General features: G+C 41.5%; 1 protein-coding gene across 2 annotated transcripts; it reads right to left on the reverse strand.

Annotated features, from left to right (window-relative positions):
• Positions 1–332: 332 nt before the first annotated feature.
• On the reverse strand, positions 333–24,098 carry AMACR (alpha-methylacyl-CoA racemase). 2 transcript variants are annotated; one of them, XM_025387809.1, is made up of 6 exons: positions 23,709–24,098; positions 21,833–21,976; positions 20,365–20,525; positions 14,556–14,742; positions 5,011–5,402; positions 333–1,722 (listed from the first exon to the last, which is right to left on the reverse strand). In XM_025387809.1, exons 1-6 carry the CDS (start codon positions 23,953–23,955, stop codon positions 1,618–1,620), a joined length of 1,236 nt encoding a protein of 411 aa, XP_025243594.1. In that variant the 5' UTR covers positions 23,956–24,098; the 3' UTR covers positions 333–1,617. The 2 variants fall into 2 exon arrangements, with proteins under 2 accessions (XP_025243594.1, XP_025243595.1); XM_025387810.1 differs by lacking the exons at positions 333–1,722; positions 20,365–20,525 and having other exon boundaries at positions 4,772–5,402; positions 23,709–24,073.
• Positions 24,099–25,514: the final 1,416 nt, after the last annotated feature.

Below are 25,514 nucleotides of genomic sequence, written 5' to 3' on the forward strand. Positions count from 1 at the left end.
GGAGAGAGAGCAGGAAAGAAGCCAGGATATTTCCCTAGATTTCTTTCTTCTCCCTGAGGTATTACTGGCAGTGTCTGTCTCTCCAAGGTGGGTGCAGCAACTTTGGCTTCTGGGTCCAGGTAACACCAGCTTTCCCATCACCCCTGCATTCATAGGAGTGGTCCTGGCTTCCTAGTTTTGTTCATATCAGGGTTGCCTCGCTATCTCCTAGGCTTCTCTGCTCTTTAATCACCAGTGGAATTCTTTATATTAAATTTCCTCTGTTTTAAAGACTTCAAGTGGGTTATATTTTCCTTGCTGGACCCTGAGTTCAAATGAAAAGTCTGAGTTGTAGGGAAAGCCATCTTTTTATTATTTATTTATTTATTTATTTAGAGACAGGGTCTTGTTCTGTTGCCTGGGCTAGAGTGCAGTGGCACAATCCTAATTCACTGTGGCCTCAAACTCCTGGGCTCAAGTGATCCTCCTGCCCCACCCTTAAGTAGCTAGGACTACAGGCACACAGCTCCATACCTGGATTATTTTTTTATTTTTATTTTTTAGAAATGGAGGTCCAGTTATATTCCCCAGGCTGGTCTTGAACTCTTGGCCTCAAGTGATCCTCAATGCCTGGGCTGGAAAACATAACCTTATGGGAAAGTTCCTAAAAATGGTTGACGAACAAGATTGAAGGCCAGAATATGAAAGCTTAAACTCTGATTCTGCCTCTTCCTAGTTGCATATTCCTGAGCAAATAATTTCAACTGGTATTTCTAAAACTGTGCCAAGGCACCCAGGGCATTAGAGTGACCTCACAAGAGTATCTCAGAATATTTAAAAATTTGAACACATAAACACAATGAAACTCAACATCTGTCAGACATCACACGAACTATTAATGAGGTAGTTCATGCCTTCAACATAAGATTGCACTATAATCCTTCTGATAATTTCATATTTTTGTGAGACTGGGTTTCCCAGTCAGTCTGATAGAAAAGCAAGTACTATATGGACATTAACATGGAGCAGAAAGTGAGGGCAGCAGTGTCCAATCTCATTCGGGGTGAGAAGTTGCACACTGTCCAATAGGTGCATACATCTCCTTAGTAAGTAGTTGTGATTAACAATGAAACAGAAATGAAAAATATATTTTATTTTATGTGTATTATGTTTTTAAACAGCTAATAAGTTGGTAGGACATAAATATTTAATTTGTTGGGACCTAATTATTTATAAATTGAATGGTTAGATATTTAATTTGGCCTAAGCCACCGTGAAAAAATTACTGAGGCGCTAAGAGAAACATGAACTAAGAAACCCTTCTGAGTCTCTGGTTTTTCTCATCTGTAAAATGAAGAAACCTGCCCCACCTTCCCCCTACAATTGATTGCTGACGACAGTTGACATACTGTGCATAATGGACCTTATTGATGGCCTATGCAACATCCATTCTCTACTCCCTCTACTCTGATGGCACCTGGATTAGATGGTGGAATCTTCCCCTTCATCACATGCCTTTAGGAAGTTGAATCTAGGGAAGCTCCGGGAGCAGGCTGGTTTTATGTAAAGACATAAAACTAGGTGCTCATTGTTAGCTTATCTTCTTTTTCAAAGATTGGTATAAGAAAGGCTTGCAACTTAACTCAGTCCAAGGAGACACAAGACGACTCGCTGGGGGCTCCCGAGATCTTTATTTCTGGATATTGCTGTGTGTGGGTATAAGATCCAGAACTTGCTACCAGCCTGAGGAGAAATCAAACACATGGAGAATGGAAAGCTGACAGCCCAGAGAACCGCAGGGAAACAGGCCCGAGTGACTGGACACAGGCAACACTAAAACTGACCGTCGCTCTGGACTCTAGGTAGTGAGCCAACACATTTCCTCATTATTTTGGGTATTTTTTTTTGCAGTTGAAGGCATTCTGATTCAATATAGGTGAAACTATTTTGCAAATTACATAGTGTGATGCAATTGTTGCTAAAGTTCGAATGTGCTTAGAGGGAGATGATGAACACCAAGACTAAAGGCCTGGATGCAGCCTATCACCCTGTTTCATGGGACTTTTATTTATCACCATACAGTTTGTGGCATTTCACCATTTCCTACACTGTAGAATCAAGAATGTAAATAAATGTATATCAATGTCTTCAAGAATGTATCATTCTTCTTTCACTAGAATTTGCCACCTTCAATTGCCTACTTCTCTTCCACTCTCCTTAAAACTTCCTATTTTCTCCTTACCTGTCCCCTTTACTTATTTCTAAATCTACAGCTTGTCAAAAGTTAACTGAAAAATAGAGGTGTAACATTTTTTTGCACAGGGTCTTAGACTCTCCAGAAAAAGGAAAGTATGGGTCACTAACAAAAGCTACTAACCTTGCTTTTATATATTCACCCTTTAAAAGTTCACAACGTACAAAAACCAATTTTTCATTTGAACATTTTGTGTAAAGTCAACTCATTACAGAAATCAATGCTCTAAGCTAGCCTGTTTATTTACAGATTTTTTGCCAACTTGCTTTTATCCTTTCCCTCACTGGTCGATTGAACAGCTATTTTTTTGAGCACCTATTATAAACGTAACCGAGGTAAAAAGATTTGGTTCATATCCATTAGGATAGTGCTACTCAAAGTGCAGTCGTTGAACCAGAATCATAATCACCTGGAAGCTTGGTGGAAATGCACATTCACGGTGCTTACCCTAGACCCATTGCTGTAGAATCTCTGGAAAGGGGCTCAGGAATCTCTTTTAACAGTATCTCCAAGTCATTATTTTGCCTGCTAGAGCCATTACTCTGGGAACATACGGCCTAGTGAATAATTTTGTAAAATACAGTAAAGGCAATTCCTATCCTTGCAGATGTGTATGAAGTGAGATGGAAACATAGAAAGGGCCTTAACAATACAAGCTAACACTGAGCACCTAGGATGTTTAGGCACTTCACAGGCATTGTCTTAGACATCACAGTGATACAGGGAGATTTGAACCCAAGGCCCTTCTGACTCCGCAACTCATAATCACTGTACAAAACTACCCTAGGGCTGAGTAGCACAGGAAGTTTCACAAAGAAGGCTGTGTTCCAGCCCAGTCTGAGTTTGCTAGATCAACAGACGGGAGCAAAGGGGTCTTGATAGTCCTGGAAAATAATGGTGCAGTATATAGAAAGGAATGGAAACAAGAGAGACCAGAGCATAGTTAGGAATTTCAGGTAGTCCAATGTAAGTCCTGCGGAACAGGAGGACAGGGATGGGCCTGGACAGCTAGACAGAAGTCTTTTTTTTTTTTTTTTTTTGAGACGGAGTCTCACTCTGCCGCCCAGGCTGGAGTGCAATGGCCGGATCTCGGCTCACTGCAAGCTCCGCCTCCCGGGTTCACGCCATTCTCCTGCCTCAGCCTCCCGAGTAGCTGGGACTACAGGCGCCCGCCACCGCACCCGGCTAGTTTTTTGTATTTTTTAGTAGAGACGGGGTTTCACCGTGTCAGCCAGGATGGTTTCGATCTCCTGACCTCGTGATCCGCCCGTCTCGGCCTCCCAAAGTGCTGGGATTACAGGCTTGAGCCACCGCGCCCGGCCAGACAGAAGTCTTATTGTAAGTAAAGGTTTGATATGCTACGTAAATGAGTTTATATTCTACTCTGTAGGAAAAAAGACCACCACAAGATTTTTGCAGGACTGAAAATTCAGTGTGGTATCAAAAACATACCCAGTGGAGTAACATGATAATAATAATAAGGCAATGATACTAGAGGTCAAGGCTGATAGGGCAACTGAACTGGAGTCTTGGGAGGAGATAAGAGGGGCCTGAATGAAAAGTGCAATGGGGTATAGGCAGAGGGAATGGATTCAAGTGCTGTTAAAGTAGAATTGACAGCACTTCACTCTTGAGATGTATTCATTTAATACATATTTACTAAGTTTCTGCTATGCACTTGGCACTATTCTAGGAACTAGGGATTTTACAATGAACGAAACATACAAAATCCCTCATAAAGCTCCCATTCTAGTGTGTGTTGGTGGGCTGGCGGGGGTGGGAGGGGAGACTGGGGTTAATAAGCATATATGTCAGTAGTGATATATGGTACAAAGAAAAACAGCATAGGGAGAGGGGATAGCAAGTGATTAGGTGGCTGCTATTTTAGACAGAGGCTAGGAAAGGACTCTCTGCAGGGGGGCAATTGGGCAGTGGCCTCAATGAAGTAAGGATAAGCTGAGGACCTATGAGGGCAGAGATAGGCATGGTGGGAATGGAAGCAGGAGACTGGTGAGAGAGAAAGACTTGCCTGGCAGGACGCAGATGATGGCACAATCTGAGAAAAAGAGGCATGTCAGTGAGGCTAACAGGCAGCTGCACAGAGAAGGCCGGCTCTCAGCAGAGAGGGTTAGACAGAGGGGTGGGAGTTATCTGCCAGAAACCCGGAGATCATCTGCCAACATTCCCATTCAAAGACACTGACTGAATGATTTCCTGTCAAATTAAAATGGCCAGACTTCTCTATTTAAGGACATTCATTTTGGTAAACAATAGAGCCAAAAATATTTCAAAGATTCACAAAATGCTATTTAAATGGTATTTAAAGGGTTTTCTTAGAAGCGTTACAAAATCCTATTTAAATGGTATTTAAAGGGTTTTCTTAGCGTTGTACAAACTTAAAAGGACAAGTACACTTTAGGGAAAAAGAAAGCTTTATTTCATAAATTATGATATATTAACTCATTCAAAATATAAGTCAAGAATCTTAATATCAACAGATTATATCAAGCAAATTGGAAGGCAGAATAACTACCACAGTTTAGTATAAGTACCCAAAGTATTTATAAATCAAAAGCCCTAATGATAACCATTTTTAGAATTCAATCATCACTGTAGAATCAGAGTCTGTAATTCTTTTCTTGATTAGAGTGGTAGGACACTGCAATACTGTTCCTCCATGTTTCCATGCATACAATGTTATGTGTTACTCTACACTTTAAATGCAGTATTCAAATTCACTTGAGCTGTGGGCCTGGAAGTTAGAGGCTAGCTTTTACCTTATTACTTTCAATGATTTTATCTGACTTAAGCTGATCAATCTCTTCGCGGCTGAATCCAAATTCGTCAAGTATCTCCTCAGTGTGTTCTCCTACAAAAGGATCCCTTTTGAAAGAAGGGATGGCTGGGGTGTTTGACAGCAGAGGTGCAGGGCGGGGGCTCATGCTCTGCTCCTCATTGGTGATAAACGAGCCCCGTTCCTTGCTGTGATCATGATGAACAACCTCCTCTAAAGTCAGAACCGGAGTCACACAGGCATCTGTGCCATCAAAGATCTGACACCACTCTGCCTTTGTCTTCTTTGCAAATACAGCTGCAAACTTCTTCTTCATTTCTGGCCAATCATCCATGCTCATCTGATTGGGAAGTTCATCAGACTTTAGTCCAAGTCCTGAGGAAAAATACAATTTCTTAAATTATCATGCTTTGAACAGAGCTATTATAATCAATAAAAATGAAAGCTGAGCCCACTGTACTATGCAAAATAAAATGTTTTATAAGGGCTTCTCAAATGAGTCAAGAGAAAAAAATGTAAAGTCAGTTTAAGGTTGGAGTCAAAGGCTGGAGAGGGCAGAGGTAGTCAGACTTGTCACCACCAAGATTTTATTATTCATATTTCATCAAAAGTGGTCTGTTCTCAATGGTCTGGTTTCCAGAAATTGATTTCCTACCTCTGAGTAGATTTTGAAAAAAAATTTCCCCAGGATGTTATTAGCCAGTCATACTGAGTTAAAATAACTCCCTATTCTCTATAATGTATTCAAACCTTATAAAAAATATGAACAATTTTATACATGACCATCTCAGTTTCCAAGGAAGAAGCCTGAAGACAAATTATTTAATTCAGGATTGCAATTTTATAAATACATTCATTTATCTTTATTTTGTTAAAATAAAAGAGCTAGAATGGCCAGGAGTGATGGCATGAGTATAGTGAAAGCTACTCAAGAGGCTGAGGCTGGAGGATTGCTTGAGCCCAGGAGCTCAAGGCCTGGCCTGGGAAACACAGCGAGACCCCCATCATCCATCATCCATCCACCAATCCATCCATCCATCCATCCATCCATTCATACATATATACATATATACATACATTTTTAAAATAAAAGAGCCCCAAAGGGCTTTGTACTAGGATAAAGGACTTGTAAGGTAACCAAAGACTCATGCAAATTGTTCCTATAACAAACAAAACAGAAACTTATTAGCCAGCCAGTCAACAGTGGGGCATGCAGACTCCTCTCCAGCATGAAAGGAACTTGAAGGGCCCATCAAGACCACAGTGCAGAGATCATGACAGCAGCTACCTGGGGATTTAACAGGAAAAGTGGCCTCTCTAGCTCTTGACCCCATCTGTGTTTCCTTTACTGACTATGTGGGCCTACCCCTGCAGACATGCCCAAACTCCAGTGCTGATTAAATTATACCCAAAGAGCAGGGCCACTTTACAATAGTTGGTGCAAATGTCCCTTTTCTTCTATAAGCAGGTTTTTAAAAGTGCATGGCTAAGTGTCAAATGATAACGAAAGGCCCTTTCTTTATGCATAACACTGTGTATAAGTTTAGCCAAGTTAATTGAATAATCCTCACTTATAGAATACCTTCCTTCTCTAGCATGTTGACAATCAAGGCTAATTTTAAGTTGCTCTGAAGATGGTAAAGTCCCTATAGAGGTAAGAAGACATAAATACTGAAGCCTCTTCTTAAGGTTTTGAGGACTATGAGGAAATAAGAAGAACTAACACAGTTCCAGATTTTTGTAAGCAGTCTCCTGTGGAATATATAAGTACATTTTCTTCTGTAACCACCAGTCCCATTCAAATACCAGGATGGATAGGAGGCCATAGTTTCAGGTTATCACTATAATCTACAGGATATCTTTCACTTGATGTTCTTTCTTGACTGCCCTGAACTCTATGAGTGAAAGGCACATAAAATGAGCAACGAGCAAAAAGTAGTGATCTTCACATGCTTTTAAAACAGTTGCTTTTTATGAGACTGTGATCAGAATCATAACACTGAGTAAAGCTGCAGCCAATATGTTCTCTCTTTAACTTTATAGTTGAGACTACACAGGTCATAGTTTGTATGCTAGAAAAATACTAGAAATCAAAAGTCCCCAGATACTACCCTACCTCTAACACCCCAATTCTCCCATTGTCTACCATGGCTTCGCAGCCCACCATCTCCCATCCTGCCCATGACCCTGACCAAGGCCACAGGATTGAACACCAGTGGTTTAAGGTGAGCTGTTTGCTGTGCTCCTGACACTCCAATATGGAACTTGGAATCCAGTCCCAAGTCTCAGAATCCATAATTGTATAAATACAGTTATAGATTGTGGCTAGTTGTTATGGTAAAATCACTATGAAATTTCTGGTATTTTAAGTCAAATAGATTTTCAGGAACTAGCCTGGGGATTCAGATACCATTTAAAACTTGGGAAAGTATGTTTTGATTTCAAAAAATCTACCCCCCGCCGCCGACACACGACTACAAAAAATGCTTATTCTTTTAAGTACATGCCATAAACTTTACTGCTTTATAATATTAAGTATATAGTAAGCAGTCAAACTTCATGTTGTAAGTATTCAATGATATATGTCCAGGATGGCAATTGTAAACATTATTTTATTATTATTATAATTTTTGAGACGGAGTCTCACTCTGTCACCCAGGCTGGAGTGCAGTGGCGCGATCTCGGCTTACTCGAAGCTCTGCCTCCCGCGTTCACGTCATTCTCCCACCTCAGCCTCCCTATTATTTATTTATTTAAGACGGAGTCTCCCACTATTGCCCGGGCTGGAGTGCAATGGCACGATCTCGGCTCACTGCAATCTCTGCCTCGCGGGTTCAAGCGATTCTCCTGCCTCAGCCTCCCAAGTAGCTGGGATTACAGGTGCCTGTCACCATGCCTGGCTAATTTTTTTGTATTTTTTAGTAGAGATGGGGTTTCACTATGTTGGCCGGGCTGGTCTCAAACTCCTGACCTCGTGATCCGCCAGCCTCGGCCTCCCAGAGTGTTGGGATTACAGGCGTGAGCCACTGCATCCAGCCATAAACATTATTTTTATAACGCAAAATTGGAAAAAATGTAAATGAACTTGCATAGGGAATTGGTTATATAAATTTTAGTACAGGCAGATAAAAAATATGATATGGCTGCTATATAAAATGGGTGAGGGTAAAGATCTTTTGTACTGACATGAAAGAATGTCTTTGCTATATTGTTGTATAAAAAGCTATAAATTATAAATTTATATAATTATATATATAAGAATTATAAATTGTAAAACAGAAAATAATTGCTGGGTGTTGTGGCTCATGCCTGTAATCCCAGCACTTTGGAAGGCTGAGGCAGCAAGATCACTTGAGCCCAGGAGTTCAAGACTAACCTGGGCAACACAGTAAAGACCGTATCTCTACAAAAAAATCAAAAAGTTAGCCAGGCATGGTGGCACAGGCCTGTGGTCGTAGCTACACGGAAGGCTAAAGCAGGAGGATTGCTTAAGCCAAGGAGGTCAAGACTGCAGTGAGCCATGTTTGTGCCACTGCACTCAAGCCTAGGCAACGGTGTAAGAGCCTGTCTCAAAAAATAAAATAGAATAGAATAATTGTGCATTTGTATATGTACAATAAAAATTCTTGAAGGCCACATCCCAAATTTTCCCAAAGTGGAAGAACAAAGGAAAATTTTCCCTTCTTACTTTTTAAAATCTGTATTGCTTATTTTTTTCCTAGCAAACATATAATTTTAAATTTTTATTTCATTTTTGAAAATTGTGGTAAAATATACATAGAGTTTACCATTTCAGCCATTTTTTGGTGCACAGTACTAGGGCATTAAGTACACTCATACTGCTTTACAGCTATCACCACTGTCCATCTGTACCACACAACTCCTGAACTTTTTCATCTTTTCAAACAGAAACTTTGAACCTATTAAACATTAACTCCCGCTCCTACCTCCCCACAGCCCCTGGCAACCACCATTCATTCTACTTTCTGTCTCTATGAATTTGACCACTTTAGATAGTTCACATAGTGGAATCATACAGTATTTGCCCTTTGGTGACTGACTTATTTCACTCAGCATAATGCCTTCAAGATTCATCTCTGTTGTAACGTGTTGAAATTTTCTTGTTTTTTTTCAGGCTGAAACACATTCCATTTTATGTCTGTACCACATTTTATTCACCCATTCATCTGTTGATGGACACTTGAGTTGCTTCTACCTCTTGGCTATTGTGAATAATGTCACTATGAACACAGATATACAAATATCTGTTTGAGTCACTGCCTCCAATTCTTTTGGTTATATACTTAGAAGTGGAATTGCTAGATCATACAATTCTATGTATAATTTTCTGAGGAAATGCCATGCTGTTTTTGACAGTGGCTACACCACTTTACATTCTCATTGGTAGTACACAAGTGTTTCGTTTCCTCATACCCTTGCCAACAATTGTTATTTTGTATTTTTTAGAAATAATAATTTGAAGGCCAGGAGTGGTGGCTCACACCTCTAATCCCAGCCCTATGGGAAGCTAAGGGGGAGCAGATCACTTGAGGTCAGGAGTTCAAGACCAGCCTGGTCAACATGGTGAAACTCCATCTCTACTAAAAATACAAAAATTAGCCGGGCATGGTGATGGGCACCTGTAATTCCAGCTACTCAGGAGGCTGAGGCGGGAGAATCACTTGAACCCAGGAGGCAAAGGTTGCAGTGAGCCAAGATCATGCCACTGCACTCCAGCCTGGGTGACAGAGATCACCCAGCTTTTGAAAACTATCTCCTGATAAAACAGCTTTTGAAAATTATCTATTGCTTACCTGATTGTACTATAAGAACCTTGCTATCTCAAAATGTCATAAAATTCTCAGTGTTTTCAGATTTTTTTGTCCTAGAAAATAGCAGGGATGCAGCAGAGTATGTACTTTAAAAAGACTTTGCATACTTATGTTCAGAAACTGAAGATATAAATTAAAGTATGATCTCAAAGATCTAAAACACAAAGGGAAGTAAATTAGGTATGTAATTAGTACTACCTCAAAAATTATTATTATTATTGTTGTTGTTCTGACACATAGTCTCGCTCTGTCACCCAGGCTGGAGGGCAGTGATGCGACCTCAGTGCACTGCAACCTCCGCCTCCCAGGTTCAAGTGATTCTCGTGCCTCAGCCTCCCGAGCAGCTGGGATTACAGACATGTGCCACCATACCTGGCTAATTTTTGTATTTCTAGTAAAGACGGGGTTTCACCATGTTGCCCAGGCTGATCTTGAACTCCTGACCTCAAGTGATCCACCTGCCTCAGCCTCCAAAAGTGCTGGAATTACAGGCATAGCCATCGCACCCGGCCCTCAAAAAATTATTACAGATGTGGGGGTTTGTCCAGTAGGACTTGAGAGAGAAGAAATGCATATGTGATTAGTAAAAGTAGTATTTTTGTAAATAAATCTTATAAAAGAGAGATAATGCTGAGGCATTTTGGCATGGACTAGGTAGATAAAGTGCAAGGTGATTTAACATGCTATCTCCTAGAGCACAAGCCATCTGTCAGCTAAGGATCCTACGTAAACTTTGAAGGGAGATGAGGGTTAAGGATACCATAAAAGGCTATGGATGCAAAAAGAGGGGGCTGTAAAAATATCAGGGGAGTTACAAAGTTTAAACTCAGCAGAAGAACACCCAGGAGAAGGTGATCAGGAGTTAAGGCGTTGACACGATGACCTTGCTAGAAAAATGTTGTCTTGTTTCATTTTCAGTGTTTCCAGAAAGGCTTATTCATTGAGGTGAAGTGTGGATGTGAAAAACGAGTCTGCTCCACACATACAGCAGTCCTTCTTCATCTGAGGTTTGGCTTTCTGTGGTTTCAGTTACCCACAGTCAACTGTGGTCTGAAAATATTGAATGAAAAATTCCAGAAATAAACAATTCATAAATTTAAACTGCATGCTGTTCTGAGTAGCATGGTGCATGATGAAACCTCGCAGCATCCTGCTCTATCCTGCCCTGGACATGAATCACGTCCATCCTATCCACACTGTGGGGCTACCAATCCACTAGTCACTTAGTAGCCAACTAGGTTATCAGGTTGACTGCTGCAATATTGCAGTGCTTGTGTTCAAGTAACCCTTATTTCACTTCCTAAGGGCCGCAAAGGTTGTAGGTGAAGGTGATGCTGGCAATGTGGATATGCCAAAGAGAAGCCTAAAGTGCTTCCCTTAGGTGAAAAGGTGAAAGCTCTCAGCTTAGGGGAAGAATAAAACTTGTAAGCTGAGGTTGCTAAAATTGATGGTTAAGAATGAATCTTATATTCATGAGATTATGAAGAAGGGGAGAAGGAAAAATAAATTCATGCTAGTTTTGCTGTCACAACTCAAACTGAAAAGTTATAGCTATAGTACATGGTAAGTGCTTAATACAGATGGAAAATGCATTAATTTTGTGGGTGGAAGACATAAATAGAAACATCTTCCAATTGACAGCAATCAGGTTTAGTACTATCTGCAGTTTCAGGCATCCACTGGGGGTCTTGCAATGCATCCCCTAAAGATAAGAGAGGACTACCGTATATGTTTTAAAATAACAGGATACATCAAGGAAGGGAGTTAACTTCCAGAGTGGCAGAATGAGAGCCTTCAAAAACCTGTGTTAAAGCAATGAGAACACTAACAACAACTGTCAGAATTAACTTTTTCATAATTCTGGAAATTAAAAGCTTGTAGCAATCCAAAGAGCATTTATTCAAGAAAAACAGCTGAATCTCAGTAAGACCAGTGAGCTTTGTGGTGTTAGAACTTGTGCCAATTTCATCCCTCTCCCTGTGGTAGCCTTGAAAAGCAACTTCCCCTCAACTCTGGTCAGTTCTGAAAACCAGCAGGAGAAGAGACCCGAGAGGAGGAAAACAAGTTTGGAGCTTCCCCCAAAAACACCATCCCCAGAGAACTGTCATTATTTAGCCTGTCGGGCAGGTCCCTGAAAGGCTCCATTCTCAGGGCTTGTCTTTCTGTGATCTAACTCAGAGCTCACTTTGCTCTAGCCCTAAAATGCTGATTTAAAAAAAAAAAAAAAGGCATTATTTTATCACAGCTGTCTTAGGTGGTGTTACTTATTGCAGCTAATGAGATGCTGACCAAAAAACTTAAAAGAAAAAAACTGGGGAATGGTATATCCATAGGGGGCTTTGAAAAGCTCCAACATATTCCTGAGAATTTTTTTACACCTCCTGAGAAGGCCACACACACGCCCACGTGCAAGACACTGTGAATGCCCGGGAGAGATCTGAAAAGGCCCTCCTCTCTCACCTCTGGCTGACCTTGAGGCTCTTCACAAGCAAGAAGTTAAGGCACGTAGCGCTTCAGAAAAAGATGGGAGATTTATTGGTTCAAGGCATTTAAGGGCCACAGTGGCTCGTGCCTGAAATCCCAGTACTTTGGGAGGCTGAGGCAGGAGGATCGCTTGAGATCAGGAGTTCAAGATCAGCCTGAGCAAAATAGCAAGATTCTGTTTCTACAAAAAATAAAAAATTAGCCAGGTGTGGTCATGTGTGCCTGTAGTCCCAGCTACTTGGGAGACTGAAGCAGGAGGATCGCTTGCACCCCGGAGTTCAAGGCTGCAGTTGGCTATGATCACACCACTGCATTCCAGCCTGGGCAACAAAGCGAGATCCTGTCCCCCAGATTAAAACAAACAAGCAAACAAAAAAAAGGCATTTAAGGACATTTCTGTCCAATCATTAGCTGAAGCTAACACAGTTGACTTCGGTGGCTGCACACGCCAAAGAATACAGATTTAATTTAAGAAAATCATTAAACAAACAGCAACAATAACAAGTCCAGGACTGAGGTCCTGAGGAGTCCTGGGAGGTTGTCACATTGAATTATTTAAAATGTGCAGTACTGTTTTAAAATTTTACACGTTTATTTTCATTAAAACTTATTTAAGTCACTTTGGACTCAGCATGTCCTTAGGTTTTACCCATTCATCCAACTTCTCTGCTGTGAGACAGCCAAGTTCAACGGCAGTCTCCTTTATGGTCGATCCATTTTGGGGTGTTGTCTTAGCAATCTCTGCTGCTTTGTCATACTCTATATGAGGGTTGAGAGCTGTCACCAACATTAGCGACTTCTTCATTAGCTTCTTGATACTTTCTGTATTGGTCTGGATTCCCTCTATGCAGTTTTCTGTGAAGGAAACTGAAGCATCCCCCAGCAGCCTGAGTGTAACACTAAGTTTTTAATCATCATTGGCTTGAAAACATCCAACTCAATATGGCCACTGCTACCTCCAACAGTTACAGCCACACCGTACCCCATGACTTGGGCTGCAACGATGGTCATCGCTTCACACTGAGTAGGGTTTGCCTCGCCTGGCACGATACTGCTTCCTGTTGCATTTTCAGCAAGGTCAGTTCTCCCAGACCTGGCCAAGGACCAGAACTCAGAAAATGAATATCATTTGCTGTCTTCGTCAGACTGCAGTTGGTAGTGTTCATGGCTCCACAGAGCTCCGCCAGAGCATCATGAGCAGCCAGAGCTTCCAATTTATTTGGAGCAGTGACGAAAGGCAAGCTTTTAAATTTCTGGACAGAGAGGTACCCTTTTTGATCTAGATAAACCATTCTGTTCTTCTATAGTTTTTCCAACTATATTTGAATAGGTGAAGTTAGTATGTTTAATCATAAAATGCTTTCAGTTGCTTGCAAACACAATTATTCCATCAGATGAGAACACATCAAAATTTGAAAAATTAAAAAAAATCATTCCCACTATATACAAATAACTTTTAGTATACGCATCTGAAAAGCTACCAAACATAACAATGAAACCTGAAACTTGTAGTAGAAAGGTAAATGCACTGTGATCAGCTTTCACACCACTTCAGAGTATATTCTGAAACTTCTTAGATTCTACATTATTTATAGAGCGAATTTTAAGTTCAAACATTTCTCAGGAACAAAATGACTCCCATCCAATTACTTAATTAGAGAAGAAGAGATCCCAAATTTTCTTGCTAATTTATGGCAACTTGCCAAGAAGGCAAGAATCTGCAAGACAGGTAATCTGCAAAGGCATAGTGATAATAGTAACATATTCTAACAGAATCTCTTTTGCCAAAATCTTTCCATGCTCTGGTGACTTCTGACATTGAAGTGCCATAAGGGACATCTACCAAGGAATAACAGCTGGTAGAATATTGAATGGAAAGCGACCAATGTGGGCAGATCATTTCTAGGGAAGAGTAAGATCTGGGCACACAGGGGCAAGATTATCCAACACAAGGAGTGAAATGAAAGCACCGAACATCCTACAAAAGGGGTTATTATTTTTAAAACCCTCAGCCATTTTATAGACTAGTAAGACTGCTGGTCAATTTAAAAGCCATGGAAAATGCCCCACATTATACTGACGGCTATAATTAGATTAATTTGAAAGTGGCTATATAATAAAAGACATCATAGATTCCAAAAGTCTTTAAAATAGAACCAAAGAACATCTACAGCAAAAGGGGAGCTGAGGGAGACACATGAAGTTTACTTACCTTTGATCAGCAGCTCGTAGAACTGGGGTTCTACTGCTCCAACAGCCATGAATTCCCCATCTGCTGTCCTGTAAGTCGTATAGAAAGGTGCTCCACCATCCAATATGTTCTGTCCTCGAGGTGCTTCCCACAGACTTGATTTCTGAGTTTTCCACAGAAAAGAACTTAAATATGCTGTTCCTTCCACCTTTGAGAAAACAGAATACAAAACAAATCCAGATAACTCAAGTGTCAAAGCATGAACAATTTCTCCTATTCAAGTTAAAAAAAAATATTTGCATAAAAATTCTTATCTTAGAGCATACGAAGATTCTACTTAATTATACAACTTCTCTAGTATTTCCAGAAAGTGAGTTAGAGCAGTTTGTATTAGAATAGCAATTGGCTGCACTATTCAGTTCTGAAAATACTGTAAGACTTAGAAGGAATGACTTTTGTTCTCCATTTCTAATAAGATTGGCAAAATGCTGGTAATTTTTAGCTAGGTGAGGGTACATGGAAGATCACTGTACTATTCTCTCTACTTTTTACAATGTTAAAAACTGCCAAGATAAAAAGTTAAAAATTAAAAGAGCTTTTTAAAATGCATCTCCTGATCTCCATACCTATAAACACACACAGATGTAAGAACCATAGCACATTTTAAAGGTAAATCTCATAACAGTAAAATTTGGCTTGTTCTAGCTCGATTCCAATCCCAAGAAAACTGTATTTGAGTATTTAATATATGTTATATTTCATAATCACTAGAAAGTTATAAAATAAACTAACAATACGGATGGCAGGTATGTGCATTTTCTGAGTCCAGGTAAACCGGTTTGGGAATGCCACCTTCCCACTGAGTCCTGAAGCAATTACACGGTAAAGTACAATTACCACAGGGCTCAAACTCAAAGGCTGGAGGCACTGGTCTATTTGAAGAGGACCATGTTCTGATCTTTATGTCTTTTATAAGCCTAATGTCTCCAGCATCCAAGGGAGAAGGCCCTCAAAACATCCTTGTCTCCAAAGTTACCAACAGAGGAGAGCTCATTCCAGCTGCTATCAATTTCTCAGTTACTGGCTGTGAAACAACCACAAAATGTATCTTTGGATATATCCAATTTTCCCTTTTAACTTGAAACTTCATACACAACTGAATTTATGGCTATGACACTTATTATCACCAAATAGCTGAGTTCATGTAAGTGGCCTACGGCAGTGCCTTTCTTTGAGGCTGGATTACAGAGATATTAGAGTTCCACATTTATACACATACACACACATATATATACACATATGCATATATATGTGCACTATTTTAAATATATTTTACGTTTGTTATTTAAGCACATATTCAAATGTATCCTATACCAAATTCTGACTCATCAGAGCCTCAACTCATTAACATTTGTTGCTAGACTTTAAAATACAGCTTTTCCTTCCAATTTTGCATAAATGTTACCTTGTATTTGAAACACTATTAAGGAAAACTTTTGTTCTGCATGGTTCTCCTCCCCTCTTAATTTGTGCTTACTCATACAAAACCAACAAGTTAGCACCTTCAACAAGCAAGTGCCTGCTTTCCGCTCAAGCTTTGTTTCTCTCAGAGCCTAATGCCAAATCAATAGGGCAATAACAGATGAACTGGAAGTGAGCTAGCTTGTCATACAGTGCAAGAGAGAGTTTCAGCAAAGAGTTCTGAATACTGTTTATTTGACTTTCATGTTCAGGCCAAAGAATGTGAGAAGTTTTTAGACACTGTAGCGAGTTGACCTGGAAAGAAAACGTTTTTGTTTTGCTTCATCATAAATGAAACGCAATCTGAAATTTTAAGCAAGTTTTTTAAAATGTACGTTTTTTTTTTTTTCTTTTTTTAAACGGAGTGTCGCTCTTTTGCCCAGGTTGGAGTGCAGTGGCACAATCTCAGCTCACTGCAACCTCCGCCTCCAGGGTTCAAGCGATTCTCCTGCCTCAGACTCCCGGTCAAAACGAAATATAGTAATAAACTGAATACTGAAAGTGATGAGACAATCACCCATAAACTCTAACTTCCAGTGTTCGTGTTCAGAACAGCTTCACTGGTCTGACAAAATAATATATAAATATTGAGTACGTAAACATAAAATGTTTCATGCTAATAAAATACCCCTTTAATCTCTTTTATATGTTGAATGTCCTAACGAGATTGCTGAAAAATAGACGTGTTAACAGTTACAGGTCCAGTTGGGCCCACTCAGGACAAAAACAAGCTCTGGTCCAATACTTAGCATCAGCGTCGGGTACAGGCCAAGCAATACAGCAGGAACCCTCCTCGTCTCATCCTAAGGCCTGGCAGTGGCTACCCTGGCACACGGCTTCTCTTGCCCCATTACTCATACACCATGCAGGCCACAGTCGAGAGCCCCCTGACACAGGGAAACTGCAGCCTCAATTTGCCACCAACCTTTGATACTGTTAAAAGAAAAACTTTAGACAAATTAATTTAAGACTTTGAGCGAAGAATGACTCACGAATTGGGCAGTCTGTGGAACCAGACTAGGTTCAGAGTGACTAGTGTAGTCCTGTGGCCAGAGGGGACTTATGGACAGAAAATGGAAAGCAATGTAGAGAAAACAGAAGTGAGGTACAGAAACAGCCAGCCAGACTGGTTACAACTGGGCCTTTGCCTTGTTTGAACACGGTTTGAACAGCTGGCCGCCTGTGATGGGTTGAAGTACGGCAGCTGTGATTGGCTGAGACTTGCTGCTTATTACAAAAGTAGGTTACAGTCTGTTTACACATCCAGTTAGGTCACAGCTCACTATGTAAGAGAAACCTTTAGGTGGAACTTAAAATATGTAAGGGGGCAGCTTTATGCTACAGTTAATTTAACAACAGTGTGCTCATCATGTGGGCCCAGATTGACTGTAAATACAGCAAAACACACTCCATATTCCAGAGTTATCTTAACCACAGTTTCCAAGGAAGCAGCAGTACAATCAGGCAGACTCCAGCTCTTCACAGGCAGGCCCAGGTCTGGAATTGTGCTGCTAAACAATGTGAAAACTTTCGGCCTATTAGAAGGTATCTGCCTCCCCCAATCAGCTTCTACAATTGCCTGTGCCACAACGGTTCCTAGTGATGAAGTAATGACTATGATTTACTGATTCTTTTAGCCTTAAGTAATTAGCAAACACTTGCTATCCCCTAATGGAAATATGAGCCCAGAAGAAAGATGACAACATTTTCACATACCCTAAAACCTTACTAACTTCTTTATATTATTTATTTATTTTGAGACAGGGTCTTGCTCTGTTACCCAGGCTGGAGTGCAGTGATGTGATCTCGGCTCACTGCAACCTCTGCCTCCTGGGTTCAAGCAATTCTCATGCCTCAGCCTTCCAGGTAGTGGGACTACAGATGCGTACCACCAAGCCCAGCTGATTTTTTGTATTTTAATAGAGATGGGGTTTCACCATGTTGGCCAGGCTGGTCTCAAACTCCTGACCTCAGGTGATCCGCCCACCTCGGCCTCCCAAAGTGCTGGGATTACAGGTGTGAGCCACCATGCCCAGCCAACCTTACCATCTTCTAATCATTATATAATTCTGATTAGCTACATTCTGCTGAAAGCAGCAATCACCTTTCATTTATATTTGATGATTCTCAATTGCATCTCTTCAGTAAATTATTCAAATTATTACTAGAGAAGTATCTAGCCTGAAGTTCTCCTTAATACTCCCAAGGTTCCATTTTTGCTCTTAGTTCATTCCTTTTGGACCCCAGGGACCATGCCCATGGGGCAGCAAGGGAAGTTGTTGAAAGCAGTGGCTTTAGGGTCCAACTGCCTCGGGCAGCGCTTTGGACCCTTTCCCGTCATCTGCTTTAGAGGAAGGCAGTTAACCTCTCCAAGCCTTCAAGTTTTCAATGCCAATGACAGTAGCACGTCTCCCTCAGGAAGTTGTGTGGCTCACAGAAGCCCTGTGGAAGGTACCAGTCTTGAGATTGGTGGGTACTGGTATAAAGCCGGTGCTGCTATCTCATGCAGCGACTAGGCCATGACTACGCCAAGAGCTGGCCCACAAAAGATAAACCACACTCCCCTGCCGCTGGTACATACTTCAGAGAGGGCACATCGGAAAGTGTGAGATGTGCCCTGATGACAGTGTCCCAGAGGTACACATTCAGCACAGGGTGGGTCATGATTCACCATGAAGAGAAGGAAGCGCAGGCTGAAGCTTTGGACATGAGGGGTTTCTGGTAGAAAATGGATTTTGTGAAGATCATCAAGGACCCGATCCAGTTGACACTCTCAATCTCTAAACTCTTGAGGTATCCACCAACATTTGACCCTCTAACCATTCCTTTCTTTGGTTTCCATGACAACACTCCATTCTGCTTCTCTCCTTAGCTGTCCTCAGCCCTTGCTTCTCTTCTCTGCCTATGCATTCCTTAAATGCCAGGGTTCTGTCCCCTTTCCTAGTGGATCACATAGTCTCATATGGCTCCCAAATGACTCTGAAACCTGTTTCCAGTCCCTAACCTCAAGTATCCCACCTGGATATCTCAAAGGCACTTCAAAATTGAAATGACCAAAACTGAGTTCCTTTTCTTCTAGTAAAAATAATCACAATGACAAACTTTAACAGAGGGCCCACTGTACGCCAAGCACTGTTCCCACACTGAACAATGGATGAACTCATTGAATTCTCATAGCATCTAACAATGCTATGAGGAGGATGTCATTATTATCTCCATTTTACAAAGGAAACTACAGCGCAGAGAGGTTAAATAACTTGCCCAAGATCACAGAGCTAGTAAATGGCAGAGCTCGGATGGAGGTAGTCAGCTGCCACTCTATGCTCTGACCACTGTGTCCAGCAGTCCTCCTTCAGGACACTAGCAGGTCATCCAAGCCAGAAACCTGGGAGCCAGCCTTAACTTCTCCCTCTTCGCTCCCTGTCAGTCCACTACCAATTCCCAGCAATTTTACATCTCATATGTCCCTTCAATGCAAACCAACTCTACTATTAACTGCTTTAGTACTTGCCCTGATCTCTTCAGCAATAACCCAGTAACTGGTCTCTCTACCTCCAGTCTTGTCTCCTCAAATCTATTCTCCGTCCTACCTCCAAATGTCTGTGAAAATGCAAACACGCAGTGGCGGTGCTGGAGTGGGCTCTCTTACCCACTAGCTGTGAGATCTTGAGCAAATGGCTATGCTTCCGTTCCCTCCTCTTTAAAACAACAATGTATTACAAATGCAGTTTTGAGAATAAGAAGAAATCACACGGGGAATGTGCTCAGCAGAACATGAGGCAAGCACTCAGTGGATGACAGTGAACAAACAGAAGCGCTATGATATCAGAGCATCCCCTGCAAAACGCAGCAGGAACGTTTAGACGGGGAGGTCCATTTCACCTCAGCATCCCTAAGAATTTTCTCTACCTGCTGAGGGAGACTTCTTGAACTTTGTTTGAATGATGACTGCTTAAAAATGATATACTAAGCACAAGAGATACTTGGGGAAAATTGCTGAAATATTTAGGTTGGCAAATACTTGGCAAAACCTGCAAGTACTTTTGCACTAACCTAAAACAACATAGGAATCAGATGAGTCGCAGAAAGTTTACAGAACTGACTCCAAGAATAGATGATCAAAATATGACATTCTAACAGATACATAAAGGACATGAGGCTATTTTAAAAAGAAAAGGATATCTTGGTAACTTGGATTGAAACTTCAAATGTCATTTATCTCTTGTCTTCTTTAAAAAAAAAAGATTTTAAGCAGCCATATCTTAAACTTAGGGACAAGTGGCAGGCATCTACCCCAATTAATACTTACCATATTTGCATCAATGACCTGACCCTTGCCAGAGCGTGTGCGTTCAAAGAGAGCCATCATGATGCCCAACACGCACATAAGACCACCACCAGCAAAATCAGCCAGGAGATTCAGCGGGGCATACGGATTCTCACCATTTCTGCCAATTTTTGAGAGAACACCTACATCATTAAAAACAAATTGAATGTCTCTTTTAAATTTAATCTCTTCTTAAAATAAATATGTGAGCATCTTAGAGGAATAAGCAATCTCTCCAGTAGATAATCTAAGTGAAAGCTAGTATACATCACTTTTCCAAGAGCTTAGTCAGTAAACTTATAAACAGGCTTTCTCTCAAGACGGGATCCTTGCTTTGTTGTTTTCCTTTCTAAAACCTCTTCCAACCAAAATTTTCAAATATTGCTAAGTTTTCACTCACTCACTTTTGGAAAAGAAAATGCTTATTTATTTTGTGGTTTTAAACCAGTAAATGCACTTTCATTCTTATTAGAAAGAAATGCAAGAAAATACTTGTACACAAGAAAAGGAATTTAATTTTTAAATAGATGTGAAAAGCCAATTCTATTACCCATTTCTTTCCTCAACTTTTAAATGTGTACTCACAGAAAGTCTGAAACGTCCTGTAGTCAACAACACACAGTTCTTAGAATTCTGGAATCAGGCCTATCTCACATGTTGTCATAGGCAAAAACACTAATAAAGTGATACCAGGACCTGAAAACCATGGGCTGCTTCTAGCACTCATAGAAGTCTGAAACAATGACTCAGGCAATGATTCTCAAAATGGTGGGTAGAGATTTTGGGGTGGGGCCAAGTAGCTGTCAGAATCGCACTATGTCAACACTTTCAAACTACAGAGCAACCATCCCTAGTACCCAGTAAGCCTCTTAATTCCTAGCCGGGGCTTGTCTGAGAACTGACTCAACAAATGTAGTAAATAAATGATGGTAGCGGGCATGTATTCTCCTTCAAATGTGTTAAGGGGTGGAGTGAGGGAAGGTTGAGAATGATCGTTTCAAGACCCAAACCAATCCATTTTAAACACCCATGCTCTCCTGATTCTGATACATATTTAAATCTTCACCTAGCTGGAAACCATCATTCTTAGCAAACTATCACAAGAACAGAAAACCAAACACCGCATGTTCTCACTCATAGGTGGGAACTGAACAATGAGATTACTTGGACTCAGGAAGGGGAACATCACACACCGGGGCCTATCATGGGGAGGGGGGAGGGGGGAGGGATTGCATTGGGAGTTATACTTGATGTAAATGACGCGTTGATGGGTGCAGCACACCAACATGGCACAAGTATACATATGTAACAAACCTGCACGTTATGCACATGTACCCTACAACTTAAAGTATAATAATAATAAATTAATTAAAAAAAAAATTATTGTTAATCAACATACCTGTAGATCTTGATGGAATAAAAGTATAGACTAAATTTTTTTTCAACATACCTGACAAAGCCAAATAGTTGATATCATGGCCAGCTAACCGGGAGAAGCTTCCTGACTGGCCAAATCCAGTCAGCCTGGCATAAATAAGCCTTGGATTATCCCGCTGCAGAATCTCTGGGCCGAGTTGGAGTTTCTCCATCACACCTTAAGAGAAAAGTAGCAATCTTCTTAAGAGAGTATGAATTGAGGATGGAGATAATCCCTTCTCTGAGACAAACGAAATAGCACTATTGCAAGTAATATTAATAACATTTGCTGTGGGCTAATGGCATGTTTACAGCAGTTAAGGCCCCAAAGACTGAAGCCACCATTTCTGGAATGTGTGGCTTCTTTCCAGGATGTAATTTCTCCCGGTACATCCCTGTTTCCCTCTAGGTTTATCCAAGCCTATTTATTCAATCCCCAGAGCAGGGTCTCATGCCTTTAGTAAATCCCTTTTCTCTCTTTCTGTACCACATCAGTGTTTACCACATCCCACCTCAGCTGCACTTGCTTGTACATCCATACACTTATCTTCCCTATCAGCTCATGAGCTCCTCCTGCAGAATTCACACCTGATCTGTTTCCACAGGCGCTAAAGTTCCTAGCATTAGTACCTTCACGAAAAAGTTTAGCACCCATCTGTAGAAAGAGAGGTTAGTGACAATAAGACCTGAGAGTTTTTAAGCTATCAAGTATAATATTTATAGCACAAACCCCAGGTAACCTGCACCTGAAGTTTCCTGGAATTAAAAGTAATCAAAATTACATAATAAACTCACTGTCTTTACCTTCCTAAGGCTAAAATAAATCACAGAAAATCTCTGGTCATCTACCTAGATAAACACCAGTCACAATCCCTCACCCAGAGGCTATATCCATAGTCCCAGCCAACCTTCCTCCTAATAACAAGACCTTGGACAGGCCTCCTTCATCTTGAATGGAGCATTCTTAAATTATTACATAATCTTAATTATTAAATCATTATTGTTACAAGCCTCAAATATGGCTATGAGGGTTAAATGAGTTAACGCATTTAAACAAGCCTGGTGTCCCGTATGTCAAGGCAGTTGCAGCAGGGATGGAGAGAAATAGTCCGAGTGGGCTAAAGAGCAAAATGACTGTATCGATAGTCATTGAAATCGGATGTGGTGAAAGGAAAACTGGAGTCCATGATGAAGTACAAGTTTCGGATTCAGGCATTCACTGAAATAAATAATACAGAAGGTGGAGATGCTGTTTTAGAAGGAAGAAGGAAAGGCTCAGTTTGGGATTTGTAGAAGCTGCCTGGCGGACAGCCTTGACGGCGATGCCCAGGACCTGTGTATGCCAGTGTCTGCGGTTCTGAAAGGGGAAGTCTACAAAAAGGTGAAAATGATGGGAATGGGTAACGGGGCTCCAGGGAGCAGATGCTGCGACTTAGAACGCCAGCGTTTCAGGCAGGGAGCGTAAGCCTGGGTCCGTGGAAGGCTTGAGGGTACAGCACTCCAAAACTGTAGCCGAATAACCGCCTATATGCAGTTTTCCAGGAGGGGAATCCTATGGCTTTCATTAGATTCTTCCAGGGTTCAAGACCCTCAATTAATTAAGAAAGGCAAATACAGAGCGTTTCTTAGGAAAAAAAAAAAAAAAAAGAGGAACTTGGGAAGGAGTCAGAGAGGCCAAAGGAGAAACCCGGCAACAGCAGTATCTCAGAACTCAAGTTTTGGACAATCAAGTTTGGGATGAATGATCACTAACAATACCCTAGGAGGCAAAAACATCTAGAAGGCTGGGGCCGACAAGGGTTCTTGCGGCAACAGGGCAAAGGTGTGGCGGGCGCAGCCTGGATCGAATGGCCAGGCCCCCTCCCCTCCGCGGGAACTTCCACAGAGCAGCCCGCGGGGCCCGGGCTCACCGCTGCGGAAGGGCTCCAGCAGCACGTCCGACCGCGCGCACAGACGCCGCAGCACAGCGGCTCCCCGCGGCTGCTTCAGGTCCAGCGCCAGCGAGCGCTTGCCCCGGCCCAAGCGGCTCACGTCGTAATGGGAGCCCGGCCGCTCCACGCGCACCACCCGCGCCCCGAAGTCCGCCAGGACCATAGCACAGAACGGGCCCGGGGCCAGGCCGGCCAGTTCCACGACCAAGATGCCCTGCAGTGCCATGGCGCTCCTCAGTACGCCCTGAATGAGACCGAGCAGCCCCTTGCCCCCGCCCAGCAGCCTACAGAAAGCCCTCCCCAGGCCGGGCGCCCCGCCCCCAGCCCCGGCGCCGCGCCCCAAATGCGCCACCCCTGCCCCTCTTTTGTGCGCCTGTGCGAGCCCGCGGAGTCTGCGCACTGGCGCGCTTCCCGCCCGGTCTCCCGGTACTGCCAGTGGCAAATTCGCTAGGTTACTTTTCTTTTTCTGCAACCTAAATTGCTGAGTCCTAAATTGCAGGGACTGACCTTTGGAGTTCCTGCCTGTTACCGTCCTCTCTGGACGCTTTTATTGCCACCATGGCGATCCCCAGCCGTTGTACCATTTGAGCCCCAAGTCCTGCCGTGCTCTAGGGAAATAAAATAACGTAAACACATAAGAACAAGGCAAAAGCGTTTTCTTCCCTAGGCTGCAGATTGTCTTTTTCACCGCCCCTGCTTAGCTAGCTAGCTAGCTGGCAATTTAATCCAGAAACGGCTTGCGATCCCTCGTAGATGCACTCATTTTGAGTTACAAACTCTGGATTACGTGTCTTTTTAAAAAAGTTTAGACTACACTAGGAAAATTATTTTAGTATCAGAAGAACATCAGGGGTGTGGTGCTCATCAGAGCTAAATGAGAACGCTTTAAAAATGTTAGTTTGTCTTCTGCCATTTCTACAGAAAGCTACAATTGCAGGTTTTCAACCTAATACACGTGATATTTAAGAAAAAAAAAAAAAAAAGCAATTGCAAATAGCCCCACTGCTTTCACAAATCATTTTCTCTCTACTAGATACAGCCTGTCAGGTGGCCTAATGTAATTTTTGACATCTCTAGGAATTTGAATAGAACCAGAAATAGGTGCCAGAGACATGCCTGCACTAATCTTGAGTATGGGTTTATGTATTTCTCAAGCAAGTGATTAAATCAAAAGCAAAACTTGGCATGATTGTAATCAAGATCTTTTAGGCAAGAAAGTCATGATGAGTTTCAGAATTATTTTAGGACTCTGTGGCTTTCTCTTCATAGAAATAGAAAAAAAAAAATCCTGAAATTTGTATAAAACCACAAAAGATCCTCAATAGCCAAAGCAACACTGAACAAAAAGAACAGAGCAGGAAGCAACACACTACCAGAATTCAAATTATGCTACTAAGGTGTAGTAACCAAAACAGCGTACTATTGGCATAAAACAGATGCAAAGACCAATGGAACAGAATAAAGAACTCCAACGTGTATTTACAGCCAGCTGATTATCAGTAAAAACACCAAGAACATACATTAAGGAAAGGACATTCTATTCAATAAGTAGTGCTGGAAAAACTGGAAATCCATATGCAGAAGAATGAAACTAGACCCCTATCCCGCACCACATACAAAAATCAACTCAGAATGGATTAAAAGACTTAGATGTACAACCCAAAACTATAAAACTACTATAAGAAAACAGATAAAACACTTCAGGACATTGACCTAGGCACAGATTTCATGACTAAGATTTCAAAAGCATAGGCAACAAAAACAAAAAATAGACAAATGGGACTA

The sequence above is a fragment of the Theropithecus gelada genome, chromosome 6, assembly GCF_003255815.1.
Source record: "Theropithecus gelada isolate Dixy chromosome 6, Tgel_1.0, whole genome shotgun sequence".
Lineage (NCBI taxonomy): Eukaryota > Metazoa > Chordata > Mammalia > Primates > Cercopithecidae > Theropithecus > Theropithecus gelada.